The 24,096-nt window shown below is 38.0% G+C and overlaps 1 protein-coding gene across 1 annotated transcript in view; it reads right to left on the reverse strand.

The window, feature by feature from the left end:
• The window catches only part of LOC115813991 (E3 ubiquitin-protein ligase rnf213-alpha-like), a 37,315-nt gene extending 14,399 nt beyond the window's left edge, over positions 1 to 22,916 (reverse strand). Inside the window, exons 1-18 of the mRNA XM_030776697.1 lie at positions 22,898 to 22,916; positions 20,375 to 20,928; positions 19,598 to 19,760; positions 18,862 to 19,079; positions 17,873 to 18,013; positions 16,794 to 16,961; positions 14,139 to 15,612; positions 13,816 to 14,009; positions 13,447 to 13,602; positions 9,643 to 13,164; positions 9,395 to 9,531; positions 8,025 to 8,123; positions 7,470 to 7,585; positions 7,127 to 7,249; positions 4,410 to 4,594; positions 3,925 to 4,008; positions 3,120 to 3,214; positions 45 to 147 (exon numbers count right to left, since the gene is read on the reverse strand). Of these exons, the coding sequence (XP_030632557.1) occupies positions 45 to 147; positions 3,120 to 3,214; positions 3,925 to 4,008; positions 4,410 to 4,594; positions 7,127 to 7,249; positions 7,470 to 7,585; positions 8,025 to 8,123; positions 9,395 to 9,531; positions 9,643 to 13,164; positions 13,447 to 13,602; positions 13,816 to 14,009; positions 14,139 to 15,612; positions 16,794 to 16,961; positions 17,873 to 18,013; positions 18,862 to 19,079; positions 19,598 to 19,760; positions 20,375 to 20,928; positions 22,898 to 22,916 (7,551 nt within the window). The remainder of the gene's footprint in view (positions 1 to 44; positions 148 to 3,119; positions 3,215 to 3,924; positions 4,009 to 4,409; positions 4,595 to 7,126; positions 7,250 to 7,469; positions 7,586 to 8,024; positions 8,124 to 9,394; positions 9,532 to 9,642; positions 13,165 to 13,446; positions 13,603 to 13,815; positions 14,010 to 14,138; positions 15,613 to 16,793; positions 16,962 to 17,872; positions 18,014 to 18,861; positions 19,080 to 19,597; positions 19,761 to 20,374; positions 20,929 to 22,897) is intronic.
• Between the last annotated feature and the right edge of the window lie 1,180 nt (positions 22,917 to 24,096).

Genomic DNA, 24,096 nt, shown 5'->3' on the forward strand with positions numbered 1-24,096 from the left:
TAATGTATATAATGAATTAAAATCTTCTTGACATGTTACCGTACCTCTGTGCTGCGAACAACCATCAGATAGAACTCCTCAGGATTCTCATTATGTTTCAGAGCCTCCTCAATGTATCTCTGTAAGTGTTTCCCCATCTCATCGAGCCTGTTCACATATACAAAACATAATACATTTCATCCAGTCTGTTCACATATATAAAAGGTAATAAATTTCATCCAGTCTGTTCACATATATAAAAGGTAATACATTTCATCCAGCCTGTTCACATATATAAAAGGTAATACATTTCATCCAGCCTGTTCACATATATAAAAGGTAATACATTCATTTAAAGGGGAAATCCTTCTGCCTCAGGGTGCAACGAAATTATATTTTGATAACAATATAAGGAATGTTATTATCTGGAAATTTGATAAAGTATTTATTCAGTCCGACAGTATCTATTAATATTAATCTAAAGACTTATTTTAGTAGAATTTGATGGCTTAGATTATAGACTTTGTTTCATATATGCGTATATCTGTGCTATAACATGTCACAACATTACAATCTTTGTTTGCAGCAATTAAGTTATTTCCATGTACATTCATACATGAACACAATGGATATTTTATATTGCTCTGTCAAAACGAAAAATTCCTTAGAGTGCAATGTATGCTGATGCAGTTTTTCCCAACAATGGAAGGAGGCAGATGTGCACAAGTAAACTGTTACTTAAAGTGTTACTGTAAACTGTTACTTAAAGTGTTACTGCAAACTGTTACTTTAAAGTGTTACTGTAAACTGTTACTTTAAAGTATACTGTATTCACAAATACTTATTCTATTTTGCAAGGAATTTGGAGCCATCAAAACCACTTTTCAGCTGAAAATTAAGGTGGGGCAGAGGGGACTAATGTATGAATCATCCCAATTAATAAAATGTGGACTCCCTTGGTTCACTCAGCACCCATGTACTTCAACAGTGCTTCCCACAAACCACACATTCAGTTTAATGCATGAGGTAAATGTGTCATCAGTGTTTTGAATTTGGAACTACACAAATGGAAAAACATAGTCACAGGGATCAGATACTGGGCTGTGACTGGTGGAACGGAGTGGCATTAAGCACTGCTGTACTGGGATAACATGAACGATACAATGATATTGATACATGAGAAAGAAACAAAATGAAGATTTGACTGTACCGGCTTCTGAGGAGAATCTTCAGCACCAGAGACTGGACAGCTGGACTTGGGTCCATGCATTCATGAAAAGGAGAGAGTTCAGATGTCCTGTTGGAGGCCTTGGCTGTCATGGAAACAGGTAAATCACCATTAGACAACAAGAACTAGTGCTCTCAGAAACTGAACACAAGAAAACAGAGTTTAAATGCAACATGCACGTGATAGTCAGCAGCAATAATTAAACAGTAATGTGCTTGGGAGGGTTCTCCTATTCAGTGAGATTTCGACAAAACACTGCCGAGTCTGATGGAATGAAGAGAATATTTACTTGAGAGAAGTTTCCATAGAAACCATTAATATTCACGAGGACACTTTAGGCCAATTATTTTCTCATTTACAAATAACCTATAGTATCTTCACTCCGAGGATACAGTTCATATACCTCGTTTATTGGGGTCCCCTTTGACAAAGTCCAGCAGTAAATTCACCACTCCATCAGGCACACAGATATTTTCACCCACACAGCACTTCAGGATGAATTCCACAAAGAAGGAATTGCAATGACTCCTGAACTTACTCAGCTTTAGTATCGCTTCCCTGAAGTGGAGAAAAAAAACCCTCATTCATAATGTTGATCTAATGAAGGGTGGTATTCCCAGAAAATAAATATCACTTCTCTGACATACCTCTTAACTGGCTCACATGGTTTGTAATCAGTGTTTATTGGTTCACCGCATGTGAAACAGTTCTGGGCGTCTGCTAAATCTATGCAAGCTTTGCAGAAAATATGTCCACATGGCAGTTCAACTGGGTCAGTGAATTCATTTCCACAAGATTTACAGTCAATGGTGCCTTTCCTTTAAATACAGGGGGAAAAAAAGAGAAAGATCTTATTCACTTTTCATGAGTGGTATAGTCCATTGCATGCCGTGCCCTGGCATCCCAGAGGGACGTATTTCTTTAGTCCAAAGCTACTGATATGAGTGACAGTAGCTAAATGACTTTAAAAGTGGTTCAAATCCACACATCATCGCTATAGTCTCATCACTGCTAAAATTACGCTGTGTGTAATTTTACTCTTTTGAGGTTGTTTGTTTATTTTGATTTATACTATATTGATGATACACATTCAAATTTCACTGCTAGATATTTTTCAGGATGTGAATTTCAGAGTTGACTGATCTGCAGAGGTGGGTAGAAAAATAGTAATGCTTTGAGTTAAAGTCAAAATTCAAAAGTCAGAGTATTTTATTACTATGATTTTCAACCCAAAGTGCATAAAACCAAGAAATGTGTGTAGGCTCACCAGAATTCACATAGCTGAAGAACAGCACCCAAATGATTTTAACTAGAGGTTGAACTCTTTGATATGATGTGATATGATATGATGTGATATGACATGATATGATGTGATATGATGTGATATGATATGATATGATATGATATGATGTGATATGATGTGATATGATGTGATATGATGTGATATGATATGATATGATATGATGTGATATGATGTGATATGATGTGATATGATATGATATGATATGATATGATGTGATGTGATATGATATGATATGATATGATATGATGTGATATGATGTGATATGATGTGATATGATATGATGTGATATGATGTGATATGATATGATATGATATGATATGATATGATGTGATATGATATGATATGATATGATATGATGTGTTTGGCTGCAATGACCCATGACTTCATTTCTGTAGATGAGTGATTGCTGCCACGTGGTGTGATAAAGTTAGCTGACGTCAGCTGCGTTTCTCATTAATTATGATTTTGGCAGAAGATGGCAAGCACAAGGTACTTCAAACTGAGGTTTGAAAATACCAATAAATTCAAAATGGAATTTTGATTACATACTCAATATCTTGTAAACTTAAAGCCAGTAGCTGTAATGAATCACAAGGGTCATTAACATACAGGTAGATGTTGCAGGCGTTGATGTTGCATTGCTTCAGCATCCGTGTCACCTCTTTAAATGTCAGCTCCATGTCCATTTTTTTCTTTGCAATCATCTACAAGACAGAGATTGAAAATGTGTCTGTATCAAAGACTGAACATATACTGCAAGTTAAAACCAACTAGCTAACTAGATCAAAGAAAAGAAGTCTGCATACTTTCTGGCATAACACACCCTCACCTGTAGCTTGATCCATTCAAGGTTGTGAATTCAAAATAAGCATGACACCGATAAGTGTGCAAATGCTACTCATGACAGCTGTTACTGTGTACAATTGAGCATTACCTTCCAAAGGAGTATGAAATTCTTTGTGACAATTTTGAGAAGTTTTTCTTCCATGGGAGTTTCATCTTGTAAGAGATTATCCATAAGTAGATAAACTATTTGTGTCCTGTGCCATAGCGTTCTGCAAAGAAAGGAAAAGAGAGAAAAATTGTGATCAGGTAAAATATAGATTGATATGATTTGATTGATATGATTTACCGAAACATTTCTTTCAAAATGAAAGAAATGTTAGAATCCGTTGTCTTGTCCATATTATTTTGAATGATAAACAGAAATTAAAATCTCATATAAACATAAAATTGCAGACAATACTGGCATTACTGCTCACATGCTGTATGTTGTGCTGAGGGAAACTGGAGGAAGTTTCAGTAATTTCCTTTACCTTATGCTCTCAGTTAGTTTCTCTCCCTCTGTCCAATAACGCTTGATCAGAGAATCCTCAGAAAGAATGAGCTCTACTGTAGTTGACACTGTCTTTACCCTCTTCAGCCAGTCCTTACAGCTGGGGTAATCCCTCAGCAGCTCATCACTGGGCTGGAGTTTCTCCAGTAAAAGGTGTGTTGCCTTGAGAAACCAGCAGATGTGTGAGTGAAGACAATATGGACTTTAATGTAATGAAGGTGCATACTAGAGCACAGACAGCCCTAAATGAAACTAATCAATTTAGTCAAAGTTACAACTTTTAGGAGAGCTAAACAACTATGACTTAATATGATGTTTTTATTTACTTCACTCATACTGTCTTAATTTAGGTGAAGCCCTCATGGGACTGCAATCTCCTTATTAAGCTCTTGTCTGAAACTCTCTGGATTTTCAAAATGTCTGCCCAGGTCCACCACATTTAGTTTACTAAGTTAAGGTCTTTGTTATCAGCTGAGCCCCTTAAGAAACACGACAGGGCACAGAGGACCTGAAGGCATGACACTATAATCAATAGATATTGTAGACAGTAGACATTTATGCACCTCTGTGGCTTCTCTGGCTTTGCTGATGTCAAACTGGTCACTGCATTGTTGTGATAGTTTGTAGAGAATCTGATGATTGTCATGCATGTTCTCATAGGTGACATGGAGCCAAAGCAGAGAGACATTCTCTGGATCATCCTTTGTCAGGTCTTTGTACATGTTCGCAGCAAGTTCAACAAGGACAACTGAAAATGACTGGAAAATATACAGTGAGTTAAAGACATTATCAATCTAACCAACAATTACCTGGGACACAGCAGTTAAAAATTAAAATGGACACATTTACTACAGGTTCGCTAGTGCTTTAACATACGTAAGACAGTGAGTGCAAGCAAAAAAAATTGTTAGAACTGATTTTCTAAGATGGACCAAATGAGTTCATCGATGTTAAACTGGTCACCTACATGACTGGTGAGTCCTCAATATAATATGAAAATTTGAGTATTTCTGAAGGATTGTTGGTATGTGTGGGACCTAAATATACCATATTATTACATTATCTAATATTCAAAATAGCAATATAACTAGCTACTCCTGTTGCTTTGGTGTAATCATCTGACCCATGTTAGGATTTCTCTTTGTAAACTTTAAAACTGTCTGATTGTGTATTTTTGAGTTGTATGCTTTCACAAATTCTAAAACTTTTGAAATGGACTTACAAAATTTACTTTAATTTATTTAATTTATTCACAAAATATAATTTATTTAAAGTTTATTTTTAATTTAAGATGAACATGAATATGAAATATAATGAATAGGCATGGTGAAACAGACCTACACATACTGACCTGATTGAGCTCCTGTGGACACTCTGGTATGTGCATTCTGGTCAGATCCTCAGCATACAGTCCAAACAGTGAGTTTGTTTTTCTTATGCCAAACAACCAGGGGAATTTGATCAATTCCTCACATTTCTGTATTTGTTTCAGTGTGGACATTAATGATTCTGAAAAATCAAAGAAAAATTTAAAAAATGTAAAGAAAGTTTTGTTTATGCCTGTTTTGATGTTTCATTTTAAATGACACACTCACAGCTGCAGAGTAATTTTCATATCAACCCATTTATCATCTAAACCTGTGATCTCCACAGTGCAAAGGTTTCAGTAATGATGATTTTGAGCATTGAGAATGGAAGTGTTTGTCTAGAAGCTTTGAAGATATCAGTCCAATCAATAAAGTCAGTCAATTCACACAAACCAAATCCTCTTTGTAACTACACTGTGAAATGTACAAAAAAACCTCTCTTACAATAGCAATAAATACAATAATACACAACAAAACAGAGGAAATAAATGTGGTAACTGAAAATCAGTTTAAAAAAAGCACACACCCGGAAGATCATGGACCTGCTTCCAGATTTGGTCAAACCTGGCCTTCACAACCCAGCTGAATGGAAAACTGAATGACAATGATTTCTCTTCTGACTTGCTTGAGGACAGCACAGAATAGGATTCTGTTGATCTGGAAGTAGATCAAACAAAGCAGGAGAGACATTTTGGTAGACTTGACACTTCAGTACTGTCAGAGGAAAATGAGTAGCCTTTCCTGAAAATCATTTTCGCCTACTCTTAGCTGTTTGGAATTTCTTTAATCCAGTTTTCTTACTTTGACAGGACTGGAATAGACAAGAGATCTTCACTCTGAAAGATCTGTAGCCACAGGTTTGTTTTGTCTGAGGGCTGTCCGATGGCAACATGATCCAAGTTATTGTCTCCATCAGCTGTTGCCAAGACCTGAGCCATGGCTGATGCAATTCTGTCCTCCAGATGAATCCACAAGGCATGGCTGAGGACAGTGTGTCACAGAAATGACAAGTCATTGGCACATAGGGAACAAAATAGTGGCTGACATAATGATAATAGAAAGTAAACATAGTAGGCAGTAGATGTAAGTGTCTGTGAGACATTACCGAAATGATGTCCCTTCAACCACAAAACTTTTGGACTTGGCTTGAGCAATGACCCAGTTTGACGTTGACTCTTTCTCTTGGGTAGTCAGGACAGAGGAGATTCTCTTCTCCAGGGCTTTGAAAAACCTTGCTGAAACTTCCAAGCAAGCAAAAAGATGACATCTTAGACAGGGTTCTATTTTCAAGGCAGAATGATGGTAGCATTCTATATGATGCCCATAGGCAAACTACCGTGTAAAATTATTAATTACAGTGTTGTTATTCAGGATTGCCTTTGTATATTTATAGCCCCAGATTTCAATAGTGCTACTGATTAACTACACTTGGAACACACCATTACTGTCTTTATGAAGTAAATCATGAAGAATGTCAATTCTTTTTTTCGCTCTGTGACAATTATCTGTTTTGTCTCGCAGCTTCACTATGGCCTTTTGGATGGACATCTTGATCAGGAGCCATGTGGCAAGCATCTCCTGTAAAAAAGGTTGAAAGTTAGGTACATTTTTATTTGTTGCTCTGGAGGGCTCAAACTTTTCAGCAGTTGGTTGGCTGTTTACTGTAATAGGTCATATTTTATATTTCTTACCTCTCCATTTTGCTTTGAGGCATCAGAGCTGATGTCACAATCTATTAAAAAAGAGCTTCATTTGTTAATCAGAATCATTTAAACCATGGTTTGTAATTTGACATGAATTTGTCCACTGGTCAAAACAGCCTATGCAAGATGAGTGGCACATATATCAAGCACACAGCCTATAATTTGAGGTGCATTTTAGTGAAAGATAAATATGCATATCTCAAACCTTACCTTTGCTGCATACCATGCTCTTCTTAAAGATTTCAGGTATTGACATGCTACACAGTTTCTGCATGTCTGATGTCAGCCCTTTGGTGGGGATGAGTTCGTCCAAATGGGTACAGTCCCAGTCATCTAACAAAGTCACAAGAATACAAGAAATATTAATTCAGCTGACAATATGTCTTCAATCGGTATCATAAAAAGAACATTTGAAAAGAAATAACGCTACACTAGAGAAGTATTTTAATGTAATAAAGAAAACATGCTTTAAAGACTGAAATCAAATGTTCAAATACAGAGCCAACAAACACAAGGAGGGTTGAAGTTGAGAGAACAAAAGCTAGCAAACTACCTCCAATAAGGGCAGTGTATCCACACCCTCCTGATATCCTTGGAATTCTGATTAGCAGGATAACATCAACAATTGTCTTCTCCTGGAATTCTCTCACAAGTTTTGAGATGCAGTACCTTCAGGAACATACAGTATAACTGAGTGTTAAGATTCAGAAATGATAAGAGACTCACAAGTGCAATGGATGTTTGTAACCTTTCCTTATCTTTATCTGTATTTCATACATTACCTGCTGCCTTCCCTTATCTATGTTCACATTTCACACATCACCTGGTGCTTTCCCTTATCTGTGTTTACATTTCATACATTACCTGGGGGGCATTCCACAAAGCAAGTTTAGTGAAAACTCAGAGTTAATTAACTCAGAGTAAGTAGTAAACCTCCTAATAGAAGAGTCCTATGATTTTTTTGGCAGGAGAATGAAGCCATAGGGCTCTTCTATTACGAGGTTTACTACTAACTCTGAGTTAACTTACTCTGAGTTTTCACTGAACCCACTTTCTGGAACACCCCCCTGGTACCCTCCCTTATCTATGTTTACATTTCATACATTACCTGGTACAAGAAAGGAGTCGTTGACTCTGATTCGGATTTTCAAAGTAGAACTGAATCAAAACGAGCAATCTTCCCTCAACACTCAACTGGAAACATTTTCTAAAACAACAGACAAACAAGAATGGAGGTAACAGCAGTGCTTATATACACAACTGATCCTAGGGTTGCTTTGAGAATACTGCTACACGGTGAGAAAAAATTCTGACAAAGGAGTAATGTTTGAGAATGTATTTACAAAGACAGCTTTCAGTGAAAACACAGTGAAAAATTTCAAGAGAGAAAGGGCCTGTGCTCAAAAATGATGTACATGTATCCCACAACAACGTCCAAATGAGATGTTTTAATCCATGTACAACCAAAATTAAACATTTGTCTTTGGAAATGGAATTACTCATCATATCACTAGACCAAATATGACAGTTTAGGGCCACAAACCAAGCAGTATGTACTGTATATGCAATACAGGCAACCTTAACAAGCAAGCTGTGTTATCACTTTGTAATTAGATGTACAAATGTTTTATATTCATTAGGCTTAATATGCTATTGCATTATACGCATTTCTATGGGTGCAATGTGATAGAACAGAAAACCTACTGAATTTGCATATTCCTGAGAAAAATAATAATGTGCCGACCAAAATAAAACTTCAGTAAGAGCTTTGTACATTTCATTCATGCTAAAGAAAATTCCTCAGTTCAAGGGAACATCTGAGAATTCTCTATGACTATTTTGAAAATTCTCAGAATTTGCCCTTCAGGAGTAAGCTCTAAGAAATGTTGGCTGGTATTCATAAAATGTCAACATTACAAGTAGGTTAAAATCAAAGAGAAAAAAATCTGAAGAGTTTCTTAGTATTGTCTCTAACAATGAAGTAGTGAAAGGCATGCCAGCACTGACATATTTTGCCCAAACCATGCTTCAAAAGAATTACAGTTTTGTATTGACAATGTAAAAAAAATAGAACAAACATGTGAGGAACTGCACTATTGTACAACTTCAGGACATCTTTCCTGAAAGGTCAAAAGGTCACTAGGTGCTACTGTCTTACTACCACCATGATAATTCCTGAGGACTGAGGACAGCTCGTCACGAGTGTATAAATTTACATGGACCCATGTGTCAAACTGTCACAATTAGAGTCAAGACACTGCATAGAAACACTACATTTTAAGTCTCACTATGAAAATTACATCGCCTCTACGTCTTACCAGTTATTGTGTAAGATTGATGCACAAATAGGAAACAGCTTGTACAAACATTTTACTTTTTCAAGCAAGAAAATTAGTCGAAGGCAGGAGTGCTCTTATCAAATCAGAAAGTTTTTTTGTTTTCCCACAAATCATGTTTCTCAGCTTTATTCAAATTTACCTCAGTGCGTCACAAAAAGCCTGCTCTGTTTGAAACTCCCGAAGTCGAAACAGATGGGACTGATGTTTGGAGATTTTCAGATCCGTATTCATTGATTTAAAATCTCTTTGATTCAGGAGTCGAGAATATGTTGACACCTGCAATACAAACAGCAGATATTTATTCAAGATTTTCAAAAATAAGACGTATGATGCTATAAAAGAGAAGACAGCCTTAAAACTGAATAAAACTAAATTACATGTATGTACCTCCAGACACATCCCTTTGTCACTAGTGGTCCGATGTTTCCTGATTAGGTCAGTCAAATTGATGTGAGTCTGATGTGTGAAGTACAGTTCCTGAACAGCCTCTCTGTCCCTGGTTACTCTGAGAATGGAATCTAGAGTTGCACACTGTATTACTTTTTCCTTTGCTTGTTGAATGACATCATTTTTCATGGCTGAGTCCCAGCACTCAGAGGGAGATTGACGGCAGTACTGCAGTAGTACTGATGCCATGGTATCACCACTGAACCCAATCAAAGTATCACAAAGAGTTTGACGGTTTTCACCCTCACTTGAAAACATCTTCTTAACTTGATTTTCCAAAACTCCAAGCATTTCCCTTGTGTCTTCAGAGAGGATTGTGCTCATTTCCAAACAATGCTTTTCAAGCCTGCTAAGGAGAGGGGCTGGAAACTGTGAATACACCACACTTTTCTCTTCAATGACAATGAGGCGGAATTCATCCCTGACTTTACATTTGACACGGTGAGACCCAAGTCCAATGTCTACGTAGTTACTCCCACCTAGTTTGACATAGCATTGGTTCAAGGCATCATACAGACTCTCATAGAGACTCTGAATGTTCAACAGCACAACAGGCCTTCCTGCCTCCATGCAAGTCTTCACCCTGTTCACTGTTCGGCAGACCTGAGAATACTCTTGATCGAGTGGGAATCCAGATCCAAAGATGATTTCTGTGTCATTTTTGTCAATGACTTTCAGGCTCTGCAGGATTGAAAGGGCAGCATTGTTACTTGTGAGAAGCAATAGATACCTTGGTTCTAGGCCTTTCCTCTTCTTTGAATCAAGGTTCTCCTTCACCAGGTCAATGGTTTTGACTGGTTTGCCTGTGGTCTGGAAAACGCTGTTAAATATTTCCAAAATTTTAACTTGAGAATCCAGACCTCCAAAGTTTCTTTGAACAGCTCTTGCGAGAGCATCCACGGATAGTTCATGACTTGACATTCGTGCATAGGTCACAATCACCTTGATGAGACTATAATAGTCTCTAAGTCCGTAGAACTCAATATGGCTTTGTGCCTCTTTCAAAATTTCAGAATAAACCTTGGTGAGTTTGGGAATGTTTTCCTCAATGTCTGTAGTGGTAGGCTTTGCAAATGTGCAAATTTCCTTGGCTGTTTTAATGAGTTCATGTTCTCCTGGAGATATTCTAAGCAGAAGTATGCCACGATTCATCTTAGCAGGGTCCAGTGACCAGTTGGAAATTCCAATGAATCCAACTTTCATGGAATGTTTTGGCTCCTCATCATCAATGTATCCACCTTCAAGGAGAGGATGTAAAGTTTTCAGTGGCATCGTAGGAGAGTCTTCTGCTAATCCAATCTCATCAAGCACAACTACCGAGACATATTCTTCCAGGTTCTGGTTTAACTGAAGCTGGGCACACTGTCTGAAGGTGGAAATGATTCCATCAGATGTTGAATGGGCGCTACACTGGAATGAAAGGAGTTGAACCTGTTTGTAGCTTCTGAAGAGGTCGCTGCCTGAGGACTTCCCTTGGAGAGCATCTGCAGCTATTGTTTTTGAGAGTGATTTAGAACTGCCTGGTTTTCCAACAAGAAACAGAGGTAGTCTCAGATTCATGCACACTATCATCATGAAGACATTCTCCTTTAGGGCATCATTCTTTGCTGTTGCAGTTGTTGATAAATCCACATTATCAATGAAGACCTCTTGGCAGAAATCTATTTCATTAATTATATCAGTGGTTGTCAAAGAAAGAACTTCTGCCACCTTTTCAATGTATTTCTCACGGCGCTCTAGTGAAGCATTGTAACACACTCCAACTGCAAGAATCAAGGAGCGTATGATGTCATCGATGAGTGAGCCACTCACGTTTCCAGGTCCCTTCCTTTCTTTTTTCTGATCAATGAGAGGGTACAATGTAGTTCTTTGCTGATGAAACCACATGACTGTTTTCATGCATCGTTCAATGTCTCTGAGGCTCACCATTCTGCATTCATTGGCTATACCTGCTATGTGCCTCTGAGATACAGAGATCACTTTTGTGAATACAGTTTCATATTTCTCAGGGAGGTTTTCCCTTTTGAAAAAGGATCGCACCATCTGTGTGATGTAGAGATCTTGAGTGTGCTCATTTAACTTGCCAAAGTCCCAGACAAGCGGTGACAGACTGGGTGGCAATGGTTGAACTCTGTATACAAGCTGCCTCATTGGAATGGTACCCAGTTTCTCCCTTGTATCTTCAGCCCGGACCCGGTAACCCAGTCCAGCTTTCTCTAGTTGTTCTATTGCCTGCTGAGTATGCTTTCTGTAAGGATTACAAGCAGCTACAAATTTGAGACGGGGGGCATCAATTTTACATCCATTGACTGTTTTGTCACAGATCACTTCCTTAATAGCATACACAGCCTCTGTTGAGTTAGCCTCATCAAAAAAGAGGACAGTGTCCATTCCAAGAGCTTCATTTTCTTGTGAAATCTGAATGGCCTGTTGAACTTTCTTGTAGATTTCTTCAGATATTGTGCCTCCATGGACTCTCACCACAATCATATTCCTCCTCCCATTTTCTGTCCTCAGCAGATCACACATAAACTGGACTAACCGAGTTTTACCACATCCAGTTTCTCCCATAATGATCACGGGTATGTTGCACTGAAATCGCATGTGAATGGCAAGAATTTTCAAGACGTTGTCCAGTGTGAGCTGATAAGACTCATCTGGATCCTTCACCCTGGTGACACCAAGAACTCTGCACAAAATCTCAAGCTGATCAGCTCGAGCCAGGTTGTTGAAGTCAATGTTCAGTGGCACTCCTTGATACTTCAGTTGTGTTAGTAACTGGCGAGTTATTATGTTAGGCTCAATTACTTTTCCAGAATGGACATCAACAGCATTCAGGTTTTGGATGTGGAACCCTAAGAAGGTCATGGACACTCCATCAGCATTAAACATGATGTATGGGTGTGAATGCTGTTCCCATCGTCTCTCAAGCTGGTGTTGACGGAGAATGTTTTCATCCTCAGTTCTTCCAGACAGATCACTCTCATCAGATGTCTTCAATGATGGCATAGTGAAATCTCGAGACATTGTAATCATGAATTTTACAACAAAGGCTCTGAATCCAGTCAGGTCATTTCTAAGTACGTCACTGCAGAACACAGAGTTTTCACATTTCTCCAGCTGCACATTAAGGAAATGGGTGAAATTGCGAAGCTCCATCCAGGAAGGGTCCTTGATCTCACAAAAATGCAAAATGCATTCCAACCACTCCTTAGGAGAATCAGCACATACTTTTGGATCAAATTTGAATTGTTCAAGTTTGTTCTGTCTGAAGTGTTTCAGATATTGGTAGGTTCTCTGAAATGTTTCACTCTTGAATTCAGAGCCATCCATGACTTGAAACTCATTCTGTGTATAATTTGTGCTACAGTTCCCACTCAAATGTTCTTCGGTATCTTTTGGTGACAAACATCTCACTGTGGTAAACATTCCCAATAAACAGTTTTTCATCTCTGTGGACATCTACAGGGGGAAAAAAGTAATTATCAATGGAGCAGGATCAGTGAGAAATATAATATCACGTGATTCATGATTAAAAACAGACAAAAGAGAATACAGCACTACATAATATTTTTGTTGCAATATAAGAGAGCGGAGATCTTAATTTACTCTAATCAGTTATCGGAATTTGTTATGGTTCAGTTTGGATTAGTTTACTGTGTATTTCACTGTAGCAGAAACATCAGTATTTTATATCAGGAGAGTCTGGATCAGTGCATAAAGAGAATGTATATCTCAATTAACCTCTGAATTTTCACTGTCTCTCCCTGTAGGTTTCCTCTCTGTAAACTCTACTAAGTAGAGGTGACAATCTTTGCATCTCCAGATGGACCCATCTGTGCTCTGGAAACATCTGAGCACAAAGAGCTGAACAAGGAAGGAGTAGAGTCCTTTACACACCTGAAAGGTAAAGGTCAACAATGAGGGAGGAGCCTCACAGGTCCAAAAGCATCCACTAGCGCCTTTCAATCTAATGAACGGAATATGGCAGTAACTGCACCACTGAGGTGTTTTCATTAAACAGAGAGAAGCCAAATGTTTTCATTCCTTAAGTGTTCATGCTTTTGCCATTGATGCAAGACTGTTCAAATGTTTAAGTTCACAGAAACATACCACTGGAGGTACATCAAAATGGAAGACTCTTGGGACTTTATCCTCTGGTTTGTCTTCATATGGTCTCAGCTGTTCAAAAATGTACCCTGGTTTTATCTCTGATTCAGTCAGGCTGATGGTTTTGTGTGTAAATCCCTGGTCTTTCAGTAACTCTGACGATCTTTTCACAAGGTTGTTCACAAACAGTGTTTTTCCTAATAAAAAAAACATTACACATCAAAAACATAAAACATCAAAAGTAGTGCTTAGCAATAATGTGAATATCTTTATCGTGAACTTTCCCTTATGCCGCTATTCCCAAACAGTACAGATGAACTACTCACCCATACCAGCTCTGGCCGACGCAATCATTTTTATGCTTTGCTGAAACTTCTCTGGGATGATTGATGTAAATCCAGCCTCAGGTGACAGTGCATGCTTTACCCTCAGGAGCTTTTGAATGCCTCCATAGGTCTGGGATGGGACTGTTCTTCTGTACTCATCAAAAGCTGTTAGAACATAACTGTGATGGGCTTTTGCATTGCAAAATATGACAAAGTTGTAATCTTTTGCCACAGTGACATCTTGACTCTGGGAGAAGTGGTAAAAAGAGGATTCTAATGCTCTAGACACCTCATGATTCAGTTTGTCAGCATTTAATAGGGAGTAGATTTTTTCGTGTCTGCTCCCTGGTTGCACTGCTCTCCGAATGATCAGCTCTACCTCCTCTGCTGTCGTCTCAGAGGTGCAGATCAGAATTTCGTCAAAGGTTGGCAAAGGTCGTTCCTCACTGAGGTAGAGAGACAGGCAGTGGGGCAGCATCTCCACATCACTACAAGATACGAGATTTGGTTTGCCTCTTTCTAGATGGCGTGTAAGTGTCCTCTGGACTGTGTCTTTCTCAGTTTCTGCCAACTGCTTCAAGGTTTCCCCGACCAGATCCAGCCCTGCGTATTTATCTGATACAAGTCCCGAGAGTTTTCCACAGTAGGTCTCCCACAGTATTGTGATCTTCTCTTTACAGGAAGTGAGGTTCTCAAACATGTTGATCATGTCATCCTGTGAAAATGTTGGTTGCATTTGTTCTGGAGAGTGACCCCCACTGAATTTCATCTGGTTCTGAAGAACATTTTCCCGTTCCTCCTCAAAGTCTGTGCTCCATTTTTTTACCCAGTCATCGTCAGTGCTGTATTCATAAACACATTCCATCACGGCTTCTTGAAAATCTTCCACACCTTCTTCACCACTTTTGCAATACATGACTGCAGCTTTGGCAGCATCTTCAGAGTACCCAGCTTGAACAACATAATTAATAATTTCTGGGAATGTAACAAGGTAATCTTGAATCTGAGGTGACCGCAGATTCACACTACCTGGATTTTGCAGCGGAGTTTTGAGTGCTGCAGTGAAAGCATCTCTTAGATCCTTTTCAGTGACATTCTCCTTTATGAAAGATAACAAGTTCAGTACCCCTGTGGGGACCTCTTCATTCTTTTGCAAATTTGCAACAGCACAACACAGTGTTACCAGTTGTTTGGCTGTGAAGTAATTGAGAAAGTAATACTCATCTCTGTGTTTTGTTGTGTAGGTTAGCCACTTATCCAGGCAATCCTGCATACTTTTACAAACACCAGTCAGCTCCACCAGCAATTTCCCATGTCCTTGGATTGCCATGCCAGTGAGGCCAAAGTCAATATGTACTTTCACTGCATGTTTGTCATCACAATAAGCTCTAAGAGCCCAGTCTGTGAATAGAATATGGCCTGCTTCAGTCAGTTTGATTAACAGCTCTCCAGCATGTAATATTTGTTCCAAGACCTGAAAGTAGAAGATGATATTGATGACAAAGTGATTTTTATTTTGAGTGGCTTTGTTTTTATCTCTTATATCTGCATCACTTTTGTATATATACACGACTAAAACACAGTCCCCTACTAACAGCCATGACTGACGAATTCAACAGGATCTGATCTTTTGATATAATAAGTAAGCCATGTATTAAATCTCTCTCACAGTATGATATAAAATTAGGCATATATGCTTAATAGGGCAAATTTCAGTCATGTAAGTATTTACTTGAATCTTTCTGACATTTTCCTTTCTTGTGATATAATGTGCTGTATTTGATGTCTGTCCTGACTAATATTTAGTAAATTATAGTAACTTCATTAGGGAGAGAGCTGTAGTTTATCTCGGCTAATGTGAATGAATGTTGCAGAGAATGGCATAAGCTGATTAAGATTCTTAATTTAAGAACATTAATTTCACAGACTCATGACCTATATGTTTACTTTGTATTTTGTCTTACTCAATTTTCTACGCAGAGAGATGCTCTGTTATTCATGGTTCAGGTGGATGTTTTCCTTTCTTTTTTGTTTCCGTTTTTTTTTTTTTTTGCAGGTATTGTAGTTGTTCTGGTATGATTGGTGCAACAGCTAGACATGTTGTTTGACAATAAAACCTCACACTGAAAGTGAAACTGGAGAGCCTACGGCCCATTCCCTTCCTCATCCATCGTATCTTATTCAGAGAGCAGGGTGTTGTGGGGCGATGATTAAATATGATCATGATTTGTTTTTGTGTTGTTAAGCTATTGTTTAGCCCAGCTACAATGCACCAGTAACTGCTGAGATTGTACAGTAACTGGTGAGGCTGTGCAGTAACTGGTGAGGCTGTGCAGTAACTGGTGAGGCTGTGCAGTAACTGGTGAAATTATACAGTAACTGGTGACATCAGGCAGAATGATCAGCATGAACAGCATGACACCTTGTGTATTGAAGAACAATTCAGGTTTTTGCATGAACCTATGTTTTGCCATACTAGAGCATAGCTGTTGTGTTTTCTGTACAAATGTTCTGTTTTGATGACCAGTCAAAATGCAGTCATTTTGCATTTTGAGAGGACATAAACCCTCTGCCCTCCATGGCTTAGTCTTCACACAGGACACATCTGATCTGGGAACTGAGCTTAAACAATAATATCAATATAATACGTCTTACCTTCACATACAGAGAAATGGAGTCAGTTTGTTCATCAGTTGCAGTGATTAGCATCAGCTTGTTCTGAAGTTCCTGAAGCTGTGACAGGTTGTATGTTTTATACTGAACATTCTGGTTTCCAGAAGATCTTTCTCCAATATTTAAGGAAATACAGTCATCCAGTTTCACCTGGAATATAGGTTGATTTTCACTAAAGATCATCTCTTGGACTTATCATCCATGCACTCAGAAATGTTCACTTCGCAAAACTGGAAAGAGTTCAACAAATGTTCCTCATAAAATGGTAGGGTTCTACCTAGAACCATTTGCACCTGAAGAACCTTTTTTTTGAGACTTGGCTCTGCGACAAATGATTCTATAAAGATTCTATATATTATAAAAATGATTCTATAAAGAAAAACGTCCTCTAAAAGAATCCTTTTTGTAGAAAAGACACATTTATGTAATCGGTGTGTCAACTTGTATGTAGCATTAAACTAGTGTGAGTCTTCGCTTTACCACACCGATTACACTAGACTGCCCGTTGCTGTCGGTGTGGTACATCGAAGATACATACTAGCTTAACACTACATACAAGTTGCCACCCCAATTACATTGTTTTAGCTAACTGATTACATTACACTGCCAGTTAATGTTAGCAGAAGCAACGAAGATGAAGTAACACTTACCCTTCCAGTGACAACAAAGCAATTTTTAGCCGGTAGACTCCAGTTTTGCAGTATAGCGTTAAATGTCCTTGAAATTAAGGTGTACCGTGAACTCTGACAGATTGAAATCTAGGCTGCTGCCATTCATTTTTGCTCACACTTTTTCTGCCAATATGGTTTGATGAATGCCAGATTAAGTGACGTCAACTACCGGAGCTCTATAACTGAGTTAGCTTGTGCGTGAGTATTTTAGATACTGACAGCAGCTACACCATTCTGAAACTATTTTCTGCCCTACTTTTTATTACCAGGAACTTTTGTTCATAAAAGATGAAAATCGCATTTATGTTGAGATTGCCTTTGTGTTATTGCCCTTGGTACATACACCAGGCAAAATCATTAAGCAGATATTCAGAGAACAAAGACACTCACTGTGCCCCGTGTAGAGGACTGCTTGATGATGTAGACCCCGTTTTTGTTGATCTCAGTAGCCTGAAGCAGAGATGATTTAGCAACAGAGCCATGGGCAGCGTGGGCTGTCTCCAGCCATGGTTTATGCACACAGGAATCTCGCTGTGTATAAAAAGAGTACAGTGTTACGAACAATGATACTGCCTGCAAGCCTGAGATATTGAAGAACAATTTATGACTGAAATTTTACTAAATCTCAGGTATAGCTTGAATGCCTGATTTCTTCTGAAAGCTGTGTTGCTGTTTGTGCAATGGAATATTCGCACATCATAAACAAACCAGTATGGTGCCGACCTTCAGCTGGTAAAAAATGTAAAACATACTGAAGGCCCGACAAAACAAGCAAGAGGAGTATAAGGAGTTAGTCCAGTACATCTGATCATCGGATACAATGTAACAGATACTGTAACTATGGACACAGATATAGATCTGTGATGTTACAATGTAACAGAATCTGTAACTGTGGATACAGATCTGTTATGTTGAAATATAACAGAATTGGAAAAATGTTTTTCTTCTTTCATTTTCAGCTCCGCAAATTAAAGGTAGAATATGAGCTATATGCTCACAGCCATTGAGCATCCATCAAACACGAGCACAGTTCAAAAGTTAACCTCAGAAAGGAATGATATATAATTTTTGATTATATAGTTCTTGTGTTCTGCAAATGCTTTCCATAACTTACAATTCTGATATCTTTTTTCAGAACTGCACAAAATTTTGATGTTTAATATGTAAGATTTCAAGCATTGCTTCCCAGTTCAAATATTATATTATTTATATAATATTTTATTTATTTATATTATTTATCAGAAATTCTACATGAAATCATTGTGGTATATGACAAAGTGAAACCAAAACTAAAACAGGCAGAGACACCTTCTTAGTGAATTTTTCATTGAACAAACAGAAAGGAATATTCAGGATGACAAGAAAAATAAGTGCATTACCAGTTTGTGTTGAAGATCAGCATCCTTATCAGTGAACTCCTTAAGACTTTTGATCTTTTCCATTAGGTCGTCAAATCCTGCATTTTTATCAAGATCATAAATGATTGGAGCGCAAGCAAAGACGGCATCTCTGAAGTTTCGGACTTTATCGATGTCCAGTGGGTTGTCCCCAGCAAAGGCAGTGGCCAGTTCCACAAACACAGTGAGCTCTTTTTGATCTAAGAGAAAATAAACAAAATATGTGGTGTTATATAATAAATACATATTGATAGAAATTTTCACCAATACTGCATTTGTTGTATCGATGTTACTTCTGAATATTCGACATTGATCACAGATCTGACACCTGTGATCTACCTGCCCGTCTAACTCCATTTGAGAACTGTGTGTTTGTGTTCCCTGATGTTTGTATCCTTTCTGTGAACCTGTCTTTAAGTCCAAGCTTGTATCATGGCAATTTCCCTGCCTGTCTGTCTCCCTGACCTGTCGTCTACCCGTAAAGCTCTTGGTTTTCCGATGCTAGTCTCTTGACTTTTTCCTGAGAGTATGTCAGCTGTCTGTGTGTTTTGTTTTATAATTAGTTTAGAGGCAATAACTCATACACTGACACACTATATTTTAACAGTGTCCCAAATAACATAATACAGTTAATGCAGTGACACCACACACAGTGTTCAGGTTTGTGTTCAGAGTATTGTATGAATGCCTAAGGAGAAAAGCGGGGGTTTTACATTACCTTTCATAATCGACCTGATCCAACTGATAAAGTCTTTGCTCACACAGTTTAGCAACTCCTCCAACAGGCAAACAACCAGGTTATCAAGAACTTTGAGTTTGGCACCAGTGGTTTCCATCTCCTCAGAGAAATCCTTCAAACATTTTGCTCTGAAACGGTCAATCTGTTAAAAAAGGGACATTTGTTTGTTTAGAAGAGGGAACATGACCTGGGGAAATGTTCAAAACTGAAGCAACCTCATTTTCCATCAAGTTGGAAAAATCGCAAAATAGGCCCAAGAACAGGTTTATTTATGATTAACTTTAATCACTGTTTCAGGCATGTCACAGAGTGGGTTGATTCAGAGAAGGAATGCCCATTTGTAATGGGTTAGGGTTAGGGCCACTCTAATGACAATAACTGTGATTTCAGTTATAAACTGAATTATATATTTGCCATTAAATAAAAATAGAGATGTCAATAAAACATTAGACTCAGAACATTAAGTTCATTTTAACATGCAATGCATGTTTTTTTCAAAAAAATGATATTTACTTTCTCCATGTTTCCATGTTTTTGCTACAGTAGTCTATTAGTTTGAGTGGAATTTACATATGTTACATAGCACTGTACATGCATATAGTAGCTGTGCAATAGAATTAATACTGAGGAAGAATAAATAAAGTGACACTTTTGTTGAATTTCTCCTGGAAAGGAAGGTTGCTGCTGGAACACTGATAATCTGTAAAGGGAATAGTGGAGTATATACCGTAAGTTGAAAATAGAACTAACACTTACCTGAAAATCACTAAGGGGGCTGAAGTCTCCTGTCAGTTCCAGGCCTTCCTGCAGTGCATATACGGTTCTGGCTGGTTCCACAACATCCTGCAGTTTTCTATACCGTTTGATATAATCACAAATGGGTGTTATCCATACAGTCTGCATACTGTCTGCAAATGATTGTCCCATGACTTTGAGCTCATCTTTAATAAAGTCCACCTCAGACTCCCCAAATATCTCATCAAACTCCTCCACCTGCATGGACATGTTTCTAAGGGCTTCGTAGATCCGGGTGAATGTGTCTATGGTGGGTCTGTAAATCTTGTCATGTAGTTGGTGCAGTGATATCGAAGGGTGTCTGTGAGATTCTGTTTCTCTTTGTACGTTAGAGTCCCACAGCTTTTTAAACACTCTACTCTGGGAAGCAACTTCAATCTTCCCAAATGCTTCAATGCTTATATTTTCCTCAGTTTCTGTTTCCTCTTCCTCCCATAGTTGCATCAGAAGGTCGAGGGGTCGTTCATCCTTTCTCAAGTCAACTGTTAAGGCCTCTTTAATTTGCCTTGCATCAACTGAGAGAGAGAGAAAAGTATTGAGCAAGGAGAGAAAGAGAGGTAAATATATCAGGTTAGGTAAGTATCTATATTTGAAAATAAAGATGATAGCAGTACCAATATAGTAACTATTCTGGTAAATTTAAAAATTAATCTTAAAAGAAATCTTACCATCAACACCATCACAGAGTTGAAGAAGTGCCCTGCCTTGCTTCTGCCTGTACATAAATGTTTGGAATTTATCTTGTGCACTTTTCAAAGCATTTTCAAAGCTTGATACATCCCCTGGAATGTAAGGAAACAGCATTAGGCAGCATTTTCTTTATTACCATATCGCTTTCCTTGATTTAAGGAAAAAAAAAATGAACCAACCCAAAACTCACCACAATGTAGTCTGCATGTGTTTGTAAGAGACGTATTTTCTGAAAGACGGTGTATCAGTTTGGATGGCAGTGCATGAAGATCACGAGGTAAGTTCCTCAGCAGATCCTCTGTCATGTTTACCAGTGCCTGTGCTTGGTCAGTCAGTTTGTTCTCAGAGGACATTTTATTCCTGTGATGTTCTCCTACACATTACAAAACAGACTCAACACTCAGACATCTCATTTAAACAATGCCTAACTTCAACGTACATATGACACAGATGAAAAAAAAAAAAATGCTGAAAGCAGTGACATACTTATGACCAGTTTGTGATCTGATTTGTTATTCAGTGACCAATAAATCACTTGCTGTGTCGTATTGTATACTGAGTTGGTCATACCCTATGAAAATACAATTTGTTTAGATTTAAAGATGAAGTTTGATCTTTACTTAAAGCTTGTTGTCAACTTAGTTATCAAATAATGCCATTAATAGCCATTCCTGGATGGTATATAAGCCAGCTATCGAGTAAGTAAAATTAATTTATCTGCCTTTGATGTTAAAATGGTTAATTATGCTTTAGTCTTGAGTGAGTTTTTCCATTAGCTTATCATCATGTGCAGCTTAGAAATTAAGTTATTCGTTCCTTTTATATTTATTTATTTTGGGAAATAAATCTATTTATTTTTTATGCCACTTTTTGCTTTTATATAAATACTAAACTGTAGAAATTTGTCACGCCTCCTTCCTCCTCTCTCTCCTGTGCTTCCTACCAACAATCAGCGTTTCTGGCTTACTGATCACTAGTTGACCCTGTCAGTTATTCAGTTAATGTCTTCACCTGGTTTCTGTTAATAACCCACCATTATCCATACACCTTTATCCATGCCTATACCCCTATCCATCCATGCAAGTCTGCAAACACATCGTTGTGAGTAACTGAGTCTTGCATCCTGCCATTCAGGAAGTTTATTCTCAGATGTGTTGAGTTTATTTATTCCAATTCTGCACTGTCCCGCCCTCTGATTTAAGTTAGTGAAGGAAGTTTGTTTGTTGCCAGTGATGATTGGTTATAGTTCATGCAGTGGCTATCCAGATAGACACACAGTATTGGATTGGTTTACACTGAATCCATGATTGAGTTTTGATTTTGGTATTTTGATACGTTGTAAGGGCCATGCTGTGAATTGTGGGATAGGGAAATGGTAGACAAGTTACATGAAGTATGCACATGTGTAGGCTTCCTCTGTGTCTTGAACTTTCTTAACACCCTCGAAAGCAATGCCTGTAAGTTTTTTGGTTGTTTTGTACTTTAGTTAACAAGTATAAGTGACTTAGATTTACCTCTATGCGCAGTGTTAGTTCACTGATGTGCAGATTGATGTTAATAGTAATTGATTCAGTTGTTGCAGCGATGCTAATTTACGATAACTTTACATACTAATGTATGACCATGTTAACGTACCATTTGCTTGTAATTCTGTTAATTGGTCAGTTGTGTTGTAGTCATACGCTAACTAGTTAAGAGACGTTCTAAGTTCTTTCTGTTTTTATTTATCGCAGTTTTACTTAAACTTTCACCTGCCGCATCTGAATAACGTTAATAAAGGAGCAAGGCACTCACTTGTGGCAATAAGAGCCATGTCCCTTATAATAAAATATTCTTTTTTAAAAACATGGCGTCTGCATACGGGTCATGATCCGTGTTTATAAATACCTGGCCCAGGTAACATTGCGCTCTCTCCTCCACTTCCTCTGCCTGGTGTGTCGCGCTTGTGCGTTTAGAACACCTCAAGGTATCTGCGCTGTTAGGACGCGCTTGGTTTTTTTTGAGAGAGAGCGAGAGCGAGGTTTTCTTTTCCTCCATTCGGAGGTTTTTTGAACCAGAACAAGTTCCACCGGTAAGTCGTTGTCAATTCCTGCTTACGATTTTATTGTGATTTTTTTTTTGTAATCGTATGTAGCAGGTGACACGGCGGTGGTGAGACAAATCTTCCTTTTTAAAGTCCGGTTCCATAATGACCGCTCTTTAGAAGCCGTAACCTTGGGCTACGGCTTGGGGTTTTTCTTTTCCTTCCGAAAGGGTTTTTTTTTTTTTTTTACCTAGGGATAGCTCTTCTGTTCTCCGTTTATTTCAGTTTTGTTTTATTTTCTTGTTATTTTCCTAAGGCGCCCGGGTTGCCCTTTTATTGTTGATGTATTGAAAATTGTGTTGAAAGTTATTTTGTTACGGCAATTTTAAAAGTCGGATTGCCGTAATATTATGTGTATTATTTTGAACGTGATTGTTTGAAATTGTTTCTTTTGGAAGTTTGTGGTCAGGACTTATTTTCTTTAGTCAAATAAATAAAGAATTGAATAACTGTGCTTGTGTTTGGTTCACTGTAACTTAGGCCGGCATTAATAACATTTATTATTATAATATTTTTATTTCTAACTACTCTGTCTGAGTGGTGGTGGATTTCACCTGGCGCCCGAACTGTAAAGTAAAAATAGTCCCACTACCGTCACAGATATTGGCGCCCGAACAGGGACGGACTTGAATTGGACTTGAATTCTGGAAATGATTTTTAGTTGCAGTGTCCTCCGAATTTCATCACTGAAATTTATACATGAATTGAGGGTAAAAGGCCACTGTGATGTAATTTAAAATTGAACCTATTGAAGTTTTGCAACGGTGTTGATTGTAACATTTGTATTTGTATTCTCTTTGAATTTGGTTACCCTGTTTTCTACTGTATAACTTTAGAGAAGAAAGCTGGAGGTCATGGCAGAAAACCCAGAAGATCTGCTGGTCTTTGGTGAGACAATTTCTGATTCTAT

The sequence above is a fragment of the Chanos chanos genome, chromosome 6, assembly GCF_902362185.1.
Source record: "Chanos chanos chromosome 6, fChaCha1.1, whole genome shotgun sequence".
NCBI lineage: Eukaryota > Metazoa > Chordata > Actinopteri > Gonorynchiformes > Chanidae > Chanos > Chanos chanos.